The 11,497-nt window shown below is 42.4% G+C and overlaps 1 protein-coding gene across 1 annotated transcript; it reads right to left on the bottom strand.

The window, feature by feature from the left end:
* LOC116181418 (chondroadherin-like) lies at positions 1–1,325 on the bottom strand. Its single transcript, XM_031501785.1, has 2 exons — positions 1,239–1,325; positions 1–1,188 (listed from the first exon to the last, which is right to left on the bottom strand). The coding sequence occupies exons 1-2, from the start codon at positions 1,321–1,323 to the stop codon at positions 23–25; spliced, it is 1,251 nt and encodes a 416-aa protein (XP_031357645.1). The 5' UTR covers positions 1,324–1,325; the 3' UTR covers positions 1–22.
* Positions 1,326–11,497: the final 10,172 nt, after the last annotated feature.

Consider the following 11,497-nt stretch of genomic DNA (forward strand, 5'->3'; position numbering starts at 1 on the left):
TTTAATCAAATTAATTAATTTATTAGTCTAAACTATAACATTGGTCCCTAATACTAGCGCTAACGTTTCTAAGTGCCGAAATAATCGCCTCGTGGTACTGCCGAGTGACACCCTCGTCGACCTCCTCCGCGCAGACGCCATCCTCGAGACCAATGCAGATGGGCACGTTAGGCCAGCTGCAGTTTTCCGTCGTTTCGATTTCGTAATTCTTGCTGTAGAGCGCTCGCATGGTTTTCGTTTGACAGGCGCACGTCATGGGGTTACCGTCGAGGGCGAGCAGACTCGGGTGCACTCTCTGGAAGAATTCCTCTGGGATGAAGTTCAGCTTGTTCGCGTTGAGCGTTAGGTGCGACAGGCGGAAGGGTTTCGGGAACCATTTCGGGTCGACGTAGGCGAGCCGATTGCGGGCCAGCCTGAGCGTGTCCAGTTTGGTTCGGTGGAAGGTTCCCGGCTCGATGCTGAGGATTCGATTGGCGTCCAGGTTGAAGACTTTCAGATTGGGGAGCGCGATTAGGGTGTCCAAGGGTAGTTCGGTGAGTAGGTTGTTGCTGAAGTCGATTTCCTCGAGCGGGCTGATGGTGTAATTCTCCGACAGGGGTTTGCTGGAGAGCTGGTTGAATGCGTCGGCGTCGATAGGGGTGGCTGAGGCGTCTGTGAACCAGCCGGGGTACCACTTCGCCAACTTGTTGTTGGAGAGGGATAGTTTTCTAAATGTGCTGTAAGCGAAGGCCTTCACTTCAATGTTCGATATTTCATTGTGGGCCAGTGACAGTTCCAGAAGTCGCGGTATCTGCGACCCTTTGAAGACGTTCCTTTTTATTAGAGTAAGCGACCCATGCTCGATGTGAACACCTTGCAAGTTGGGCACGTCTCGAAATGCGTTAGGTGTAATTGATGCAATTTTGCAATGCGAAAATTTGACAAACTCCAAGTCTGGAGTATTTTCGACAGCTCCGGTTTTGAGACGCAGCACAGGTTGTTCTCTTATCCAGGTGTGCGAGACAAAGGCGTCGTCGGTAAAAGACTTTTTCGAGATGCATCCCTTAATCGTCCTGTTAAAAACACGTTGAGCCTTATCCTGGACTTGCACGTTAATTGATCCGAACGAATTGCAACACTGCACCAAAGCAAACGCGTTTAACACGCACAGCACTTTTAAAAACATTACGGTCGAACTCTGCCAGTGAACTGAAACAATCGACATACAAATCCACTTATCAGTACAAGGAAAAACCCACCGTATAACGAATGAGGATTTACATTTTTGTGCAAAACTGTTCTAAGGAAAACGATGCCTTTCACTTTACGTTGAAAGTGCGTCATTCCGTTGCTTGTCTCTCGCACTTGTGGAATTTTTTTGTTTCTTTTCCGTCCCACCCCTTTCCCTCACTTTTCTTTACTTCTCCTTTGCTTCTTCCTTCCACCTTCAAACTATTTTTCTTCATATCTTCTTTCACCACTTGTCTTCTCGCCTGCTTTCTTCACTCGCATCTTTTGTTTCACCCTTCTCCCCCATTTGCTTTCAACGTATCTTCTTAAATAACCTGCAATTCTCGCCTTCTTTCTTCAGGTCTGCCTCCATACTATCACCCCTATTCCATTGTTTCGTGTGCCTTCTTTAACTACCATTTTTCCCGACGTCTACTTCTTTAAGGTTTACCTCTTTTACGTTTTCTTCACTTGGACTTTAATTGCGCGCTTCTTCTTAGATCCTAGTCTTATTTGTTCACTTTTCTTATGCACATCTCCTGTTTCCATGCCTCCTTTCTTCAGTCTGACTCTGACCGTTACACCTCTACGTTTTGTACGGTTCCTGGAACCTACACGCCCTCGCCTTTTCTTCACGCCTTCTTCCTTCGTCTCACTTTGTTTTGCGGTTTCATCCCCTTTCTTTTACGTCTCCCTCTATTCCGCCACTGCATTTTTATGCCTCTACTTTCTATACTCTTATTCTACGCGTAGTTTTCATTCTTCCTTCCCTTGCGCCTCTTTCCGTGTCTTTAGCCTTTGATACCTCTCTTTCTTAAGTTTTTGATCTTCATGCCTTTTCGTGGTTCATTTCTAACGCCACTTACCACTCTTTCGCGTTTCCTTTTTACACAACTTTTGTTTTGATTCTCGTTTCACGCGATCTTCCACCACCCTTTCTTTCTTTCTTCGTCACTCCTTTTGTGGCTTCCTTCAATGTAGCACGATTCGATTACACCTTCCGAAGACCACCTTGAAAGTGCTAGATATCGCGAGTTCTTTGCTAGAAAGTATTACGGGGGGGGGATACAATTCCCTACCCCCAGGCCCTCCGGTACAACATTCTTCTCCGACTGTCGAACTTTTTCAGCACTATCCTATAAAGTACGGAATGCTCCTCAGGAGAAGAAGATTAGACTGCCCTTTTCTAAAAACTATTCTCATTTTTGAAAACTACACGCTATTATTTGAGGGCGTAGTCTCTGAGGGTCTGGGATATGGAATACCCCCCCCCCCCCAGCAAATACTAATGTAGGATTATTCGGTTACATCAACCGAAGACTACCATGAAAGCTAGCAGTTATCGCACGTTCTTTTGCTGGAGTGAATTACGGGGGTGGGGTGGGGTGGGGGCGGGGGGTATTACATACCTCCCAGTCTCCCCCGTTATCAAATTTTTTTAAACACTGTTACCAGTCTAGAAATATGAACGTTTTTGTTTGCAGGCGTAGTACTGGGGGGTCTGGGGGTAGGGAATATCCTCAGTTAATACCCCTCAATGTAGGAAGATTTTATTGCGTCTTCCGTAGGGTGCCATGAAAGTCCTCCGAGTAGAGCTATCATGCGTTCTTTTACTGGAGTGTATTACCGAGAGGGGGGGAGGGTTCCTATGCATTCCAGACCCCCCCCCCCCGTTATAGCCTGTCACCACTCAGGGTGTAGTACCGAGGATTTGAGGGGTATGGAATACCCCTCAGTAAATACCCCTCAAATGTAGGACGATTCTATTATATTTTCCGAAGACTGCCATGAAAGTGCTAGTAGAGTTAGCGCTAGGAAGTATTACTGGGCGTCCACAGCTCCTGTTCGTGTTCTTTTTTATTCGTGTCCTTTTTCTTGATGTTTCTTCTTTTCAATTTCCGTTCTTCACACTTTCTCATGCTTTCTTCGTATATCCTTTTTTCACGTCTTTATTCTCTGTGGCCGATTTACTATTCCTTCTTTCACGCTACCGTTCAACTTTACCCCATAGTCTTCTAGTTTTCTTCTGTAGGTCACCTTTTCTTTTAGGCCTCTTTCGTTGCTCATTATTTTTCACTCCGCTTGCTTTACCTTACGTTCTTCTTTTCTCACTACCTTCCTTTAAAGTGCTTTTTTTCGCTAGCACATACCTTCACACTCTTTTACGAATTTGACGTCTCCTTTTCCACATTCCTCCTTTTCACTTATCCTTTTTTGCCCCCCCCCCCTGATTCTTTCTTTCGCTCTGTTTTCCCTTTCTCCCTTTTTATGCGTCTGTCATTGGCGCAGCTTTATCACATTTTTTGTCGTGCATTTGCCTCTTACCTAACACCTCCTTCACCCCCCCGCCCTCCCTTTCATACACCTCTTTCTTTCACTGCTTATATTTGCGCCTTCTACTGCTCCTTTTTTCCTTTTATTTACGCTCTTCTTCTTTACGTCCTTTTCCTTCGCGGTTCCATTTCGGGCCTTGTCTAATTGCATTCTCTCTTTCTTACGCATCTTCATGCGTTTTCTTATTTACACTCATTTTCTCGCTTACGTCTGTAAGACATTTTCCGGTTTTTTGTGGTTACCTCTCCCCCTTCCCACACCGTGTTGCAAATGTAATGTCCCCTCTTTCATTTTTTACGTTTTATTTTACACCCCCTTTTTTAAGGCCCAATTTTTCCAACTCCTTCTACGTTTTCTTCCAACACATTTCTTATTTTCGTATCTTCTTCACGTCTCCCACCCTTCTTTTCCGGACTCTCATCGCGCTTTTCCTTCTTTCTTCATGCCCACTCTCTTACCACACCCTCTGTCCACGCTACTTCCTTCCGCGACGCTTTCTTTATCACTACTCTATTTTTCCTTCCTTCTTTTTTACACCTTCCTGGCACACGCCCTTTTTTCTTATTTTTCATCGCATAACCCATTTCTGAAGCCGCCCCACCCTATTTTCGTTCCCATTCCGACATTCTCTTTCCCTAACAGGTTCCTCTATCACGACTCCTCCAATCCTTACACTTGCTTCCATCTTTTATGATAAATTTTTTCCAAATACTCTTCACGTTTCTCTCAGTCAGTTTTATTTTCTTCTTCTGTTTCATTATTTTCCCTAATGTTGCCTTCTTCTTCTTCTTCTTCCTTTTCGCGTCCGTCAAGCCTTATTTGCACGTGTTTCCCTTTCGAATCATTCCTTCCTTCCAGCGGTCTCTCCACGTGTATCCCCCCCCCCCCTCCACCTTTACATCACCATCGTATGTACCTACGAATTGTGTCTGTCTTCTCTTCTCTTTGCATGTAAGAATCTGTCATCCTTGAACCTGAGATTTTATCGATATACAGGTGTACCACTCGCGCGAGTGGCTAAAGCGCATTATTCTAAAATCGACTCAGTATCTAAAAAGAATAGCCTGTATTGTTCTGATTTTGTTTCTTTTGCTTTAAACTGCTGTCACGAACAAGAGAGTTGTAAAGGTCTTTTTGATCTTATTCAAAAGTATACACTTTTTCTGTATACGATTTTCTGCAACAGTTTTAGATGAAACGAGGTAGCTATGGTAACGTAGCAGATGAGATATTGAAATCGAGATGCCACGTTTGATCTTTCTTTCGCTAAGAACCACATCGCCTTAAATTTTTTCGGCGGACGTCACTTTTGATCATCTTTGAGATTATTAATTAAACTCTCCGCCCTCATTGCAAAGAACGCCTGCAATAGGAAATGAGAGAAAAAAAAGAAAGCGCCGGCACGAGGCAGTCGTGTTTCAAAGGGAAATTTCGCAGTTGATATTTGAATTCGCTATTCTTGCGTAAAGTGTAAAACATGAACTCGTAAAATCAGACATACAAATTGAATTCAATAGCAAATTGGCTCCCTTTCAACAGATGTTTCGTACCTACCACCTGCATGTATATAGATGGAATATACAAAATATAAATTCGAATTCCTTTCAATCATTGATACTTCAATTCTATACATACACAAGATTCGATTTTCCGATCCGACTTCGTTAGACAAACTGAATGAATTTGAATTGCGAACTGGAAGGTCGCCCAGAAGGACCGTCCTTGGATTATTGTTTAATGAAGCATTCTCCAGCACAAAATTACGAGTTCGGCGTAAGCTCCCAAGTGCGTTTCATTACCTTTTATTTCAGAAAAATTGCGCTACGAATAAGAAAGTTGGCCATGCACGTGCCGGTCATGTGCTTCCTTTATCCACTCTTTCTTTCATCACGCCTTTTTTCCCGACTTTGTTTTCTTCATATCTTCCTCCCTTGCAACAATGAAGCTCATACCCCTCCCCCTCGCGTATCCTTTCTTCCCGTATTCTTTCCCAGAGGTTTTTTTCATCCCTCACTCCCACTTTCTCCGTATTTTCTCACTTCCTCCCTCGCTGACCTGTTGTTCTTCACGCTTCTTCTCGTCGGACCTACTTTTTTCACATTTTATTTCTTCGCGTATCCTTTTTTCCCGCATTATTTCTTTCTTCACGCGTACTTCCTCTACTGGCATGTTCTTGATGCCTTCTTCACGTAGTCCTCCTTTCGTTCCCCATTTTCTTTACGCCTCTCTTCTTTATGCTGCATACTTTCATACCTTTTTTTTATAAATCAGTTCCTTATGCTTTCTCCCTTCGGGCCTATTTTCCTTTTTCCTTCACACCCCATTTTCTTAGCGTATCTTTCCTGCTCCGCCATCTTTGCTTTAAACTGTTTTTCCTGTACCTTTTCTGTACGCTTCTTTGATAACTCTTTCCCTATACGCTTTCTTTGTGTACGTTCCCTTTTTGCATCCCTAATTTCTTCACGCCCCTTTTGCGAAGACTTTCACCCTTCCTAACACGCAACTTTTGCGAGTCTCTTTTTTCGTAACGTTTTCTTCCTCCACGACACTTTCTACAGTGTCTTCGCGCCTGGTTTATTTTCAATTCATTTTTTCGCACATACATCCCTTATGCTTTCTCTTCTTGCACCCTTAACGTCTAATTTTCTCATGCATCGTTTCGCCACGTGTGTTCTTTATGCATACGTTTCCTCTTTCTTCACGACTCTTATCTTCTACGATTCCCTTCTGTGCGTCTCTTTACTTTACGTAACCTCTCCACTCCTTTTGCGTTCTTTTCTTTATTCTCTCACTCTTTATGGTTTCTTCTTCACGCCTCTCTTTGACACGCATTTTCGCTTTCTTCCTTCAAAACTCCTTCATAGTGCCCTTCGCACTCTCTTCCTGCTTTATTTTCGCCACTCCCCTCCACGCTCCATGTCTTGCGTTAAACTCCTTTTTTCACGGTTTCCTACTTTTTGAACCACGTGTCCTCTTTTTTTACGTCCACACTTGCTTCCTGTCCCCATTTTTAACCGTTTTTACGCTTTTTTCCACGTACTTCATGTCCCATGCTTTCATACATTCCTGACCGATTTTCTCTTCACGTTTTCTTCTTTTGCGTCTTTCTATACAACCCTTTCCTCTCTTTCTTTTCCCTTTTTTCACCTTTTTTTGTATCCTCTATGGTACGCCTCTCCATCTAGTGCTATTCTTTTACACGTAAAATAATAAATCTATTCTTTATGTCTCCTTCTTAAACGCCTTTTTTCACGTAGTTTTTCCTTACACTCTCCCCTTCTCGCTTTCTTCTTTCGGGCCTCCTTCTCTCATACCTTCACGCATTGTTTGTCTCTTTCTCAAACAATTTTTCACGCCATTCACCGCTTTTATGTCATTTTTCTTCGCGTGTTCTTTCTTCGTGCCTTTTTCTTTTGTGGCGACACCCTCCACGCCTCCTCTTTTAAACAATCCTGACACTTCATAAATGGCATCTTTCTTTACTGGTCTCGTTTCGTTTAGACACGTATACGTTTTTGTTTTATTGCGCGTGCTGCTTTCGCACTTGTTTTTTTGCGATTCTTCTTCACGCCTTCTTCTTTTCTGTATCTTTTCTTTGGGATTCGCGGTTTTTTATGACTCTTCCGTTTGCGCTTCGTTTCTTTCGGTCTCTTTTTATATCCCCTCTTCACGTACTTACCTTACGACTATTTCGACACGTCGGTCTTTACACGTTCTTCTTTATTCTTCACACCCTTGTCTTTCACGGTTCCGAGGCTCCTTCGTTTATTTTCCTTTCTTCACGCCCCATGTTCTTTAAACCGCGTCTCTTCTTTTCACGCTTACTCCCCCCTTTTCTTGTTGCCGCTGCCTGCCTCATGTACTCGTGAAAAAATGGAGCGAGAGAAAGAACCCTGAAGAAAGAAGATTAAAGAACGAGACACAAGAAAAAGACCGTGGAATAAGGAAAAGTGAAGGAAAGAGGCGTGGAGAAAAGAAACCGTGAAAACAAAAGCATGAAGGAAGATAAAATAAGACGTGAGGATTTCCTTTCTCTACTTCTCTTCGGCTTTCTTTATTCCACGCCTTCTTTCTTGTGTCTCGTTTTTCTTCTTCCTTCGCTGTCTTTCTTCCTTTCTTTCACTTCATCTTTCCACGCCCTTTTCTTTCAATACGGCTGTTTTCCTTACACCTTCACCTTTACACTTTCTTCACCTTTGCTTCTTTTATAAGCTATTCATTAACAATTCTGCTCTCTTTTCCTCCATCGTTCACTTTTTAGGTCTCATTTTATGAGCCTCTTATTCAGGAATTTGCTGTCCTTCATGTCTCCACGCGTTGTTCTTTACTCTTTCCTTCACGCCTGTTTTCTTTGGATTCATTATTTACGTCTTTTTTACGCACCTTTCAACCACATTCTTTCGAAATCTGTTCTTACGCCCCTTCTTCATGCTTCTTTTACACCTTTTTGACAATATCTATCTTCTTTTTTAACACCTTTCTTTTTTCTGCCTCTCTTCTTTTTTTAGCCTCATTCCTCTACAACCCCTATTCTCACGTCTGTTATTTACGCTCTGTTTTACCACGTACTTCTTCACATATGCAGATTTTCCGCCTTCCTTCCATGACTTTCACCCTTGCCTTTCACGCTTGCGAGGTTCCTTTTTTCACGGCCTGTTCTGTGACATCTATACCTCCTTCTTTCGTTCTTCCGGCAGGTATTTTAAGTCCTTGCGCTTTCTTTTTCATTTACACGCCATTACTTCACGTTCACGCCTCATTTTTTGAGTCATACGTACTTTTGTACGAATTTGTTGCTCACGTTTCCCCCTTCACTTCTTTTTTCACATTTCTGCACCTTCCCTTCCTCTTGGCCTCCTTCCTCCACGCCAGACTTTCTTCTTCCTTCATTATCTCCACTTCGCGCATTTCTTTTTTTCCAGGCCTTTAGTTCACATATTTTTTTCAGGCCTCCATTTTGCACACCCTGCTCCTTCCCCATTCCTTCATGCTTCTCTCTTACTTGCAAGCCCTTTTTGCACTGCTTTCCTTGCGTTAATCCTTCGTAAAGCGTTGAAATGTTTCTCTTGGCGATTGAAAAGACCTCTTCGTCCATATGTTTTCCTGGTAACCAGAAAACTTTACTAATTATGTTCTCCTAATTCACGACCTATTCTCCTTTTTGTAATCCTTCTTTTTTTCCCCACGCTTCTTCACTTTTCCTTGCTACACGTGATGTTTCATGTTTCATTAACTCCTCTTCTTTTTACTACATTTTCCTTCGTGCCTCTTTACTATAGAGTCCCATATAGTCTTATTTTATGCCTCCTACTCCTCCTTTTGCATTCTTCTTTCTCTACCTACTCGAGCTATATCTACACGAAGCGTTCCCCCTTATGTCTTCTTTCTTAACGTCGTTCTTCATCTACACTCTTTCTTTGTTCTTCTTTTCTTCATTCCTTCCGGTTCACTGTCTTTGGCGGATTCTTTCTGCACGCTTTTTTTTTTCTTTAAGCGCCTCCTTATTCGCCGAGTCTCTGTGCTTCATGCCTCTTTCTATAACGTCTTCTTCCTTTGGTTCTTATGAGCCTTCTTTCTTCATTTATCAACGCATTATTTGATAGTAAGCCTCCACGCTTTCTTCTTTCATGCTATCCTTCTTGGCGCCCGTCTCCTCGTGTATGTTTTACTCTTGCCCCCGACCCTCTTTTTTCACACCACCTTCTTTCCTTACCCTTCCTTCTTTCACAGCTCTTCGACCCCCTTTACACGCGTCTCTTCTTTACGAGGTGCGAAAATGTGTTGGTTCATTGGCCATCTCGTCTTCTTCAGTAGGAATCCAATTTCATACTTCGTAATCGGATATTCTCGAGAGCAAATTAACGAGCACATCCCGGATTACGAGTAGGTGCACAAATCCTCGTCTTCGATTAAGCTTATAATGGAGTAAACAAATCGTTAAAGCGAAACCGCACTCTCTGCAGGCATCCCGATCGATATTTTAACCTTCCTGTTTAAGTTCTCTCCCTCGCGATTTATAAATATTTCATTTCACGTCCTTCGAGGTTAATACATAATCTTCGTAATTTGCATTCCATTTACAGCTTTCGTATGGATTTCGGTAATCTTATTGTTTTGAGACCCTCCGAGAGATTTCGCTTATTTCTTCCGTATCTGTACTTAAACCACTTACGCAATCAGTGGGGTCGTATCGGGCTCACTAAGGGAATATTGACAGATCCGAGAGAGACAGCACCATGAAAATGTCGTTACGTTTTGTCTTGGCACACACTGCAACCGCCGCACTCGAGCTACTGGAAAATGGGGTCAGTCTCTTCGCCCTTATTTCATTTACACGTCGCCATTCAAACAGATAACAAAAGACCGAATTGGAAAGAAAGAACGGTAAGGTTAGTAATTGTTAAAGTGGCCAATTACGATCGGGAAAGTGGAGAAAAAACAAAACTCGAAGTTCAAATTTCAAATCCCAGCGGTAATCCTGCCTTAGCCGCGATCGGGGATTTAGTTTCTATAACACCGACCGTATTTCGGAAAACAACGGGGTAAAGGGTGGCGGGGCGAGAAGTGCGTCATTTTCAATTAAGAGTTTGAATTAAAACGCGAAAAATCCTGTATACATTTAAATAACCTGCGAAAGTTTTGAATGCTCCGCTTCTTTTGTTATTGCGAGTTTGCGGTTCGTTGGCGCGAATTCGGCCATTATGCTCCTCCGATAACTAAATCTTTTACATTTCACGCACAAACACTCCTTTTTTTCTGTTGGCGTTCGTTGTAGGAGCACAGACATTCCTCATCTCCTGATATTAATCTTATCCTTTTGCACTAAACTGGCCGAGTTCCGGCGACCCAACCCCTTGCTTTACTAATGTCAGGCACGGATCACATTGAAAAGTGAACACTGAAACTGTATGTTAACAATATGCAAATATGGGCTTTAGTTAATCACATACGGCACAGACTTTTGCAATGGAGAGCACGAAGGGTTAAAGTCGTCTGGTACGTCTTTGGAATAAAATTATGTTCAAATTCACCGGGATTTTGCGCTTTCCCTTCAATCTTCTGTTAAGCTTCCGACGCTATAGTATTGAAAAACGCTCATGAGCCCTGTCAGGAGAATAGGAAGGATGTCATGGTACCACATTTTTCCCAATGTAATGATGATGATATGATCTTGCAGTACGGTCACCTGATGCCATAATAGCGTAACAGTACAGTGATTGATTCTCCTGTAGTATACAAGCAAAAATTATTCTGCCCTCCTGATATAATCGCTCTCTGAAGAAGGCGATTATTGACCATATTTAGTCACATTCACACTTTCTCCTCCTTTATGGCCGATGTATAATAATTCTTGAGTTTGAACTGGGTGGCAGGAGAACAGAATTTGCCCGCACAGCTTTTTCTGTTCTCCTAATATACTCGTTTTCTGGAGAGGAATAAATAAACATTTAAACTTTCTCCTTTTTTGTGAACAAGGCGAAAGCACTTTTTGAGCCGATTTTTGTGACAGGATAACATAGTATGCGAGCACAAATTTTTCTTCTATCCTCCTGATATAATGGGTTTCTGAAGAAAACGTATTGATGTACTCAATTTTCAAACTTTTTATTTTCCTGTGCTCATGGCCGAACCATTTTTGGATCTACTCATATTCATATATGGGCAAAGAATTGCCTTGGATTTGATCTTCACTCTCTCTCTCTCTTTAATCAGTTGCTGAAGAGGAGGAATGTGGACTAGAAGGGATTTACTCATATTCAGACTTTCTCTTTTTCTGCGCCAAAGATAGCATACCTATTACTTGAAACCGATTTTGGTGTATTGGGGATATACGTGGTTTTATTACCGTTGTAGAGAAATTTCAGGAAAAAAAGAATAGATTTCCCTATAACTTCAATAAGACCATTGCGTACAATACCCCCCCTACGTTTGCTATCACAATATTAGGGGTGGT

This window comes from Photinus pyralis, unplaced genomic scaffold (genome assembly GCF_008802855.1).
Source record: "Photinus pyralis isolate 1611_PpyrPB1 unplaced genomic scaffold, Ppyr1.3 Ppyr1.4_LG9, whole genome shotgun sequence".
Taxonomy (NCBI): domain Eukaryota; kingdom Metazoa; phylum Arthropoda; class Insecta; order Coleoptera; family Lampyridae; genus Photinus; species Photinus pyralis.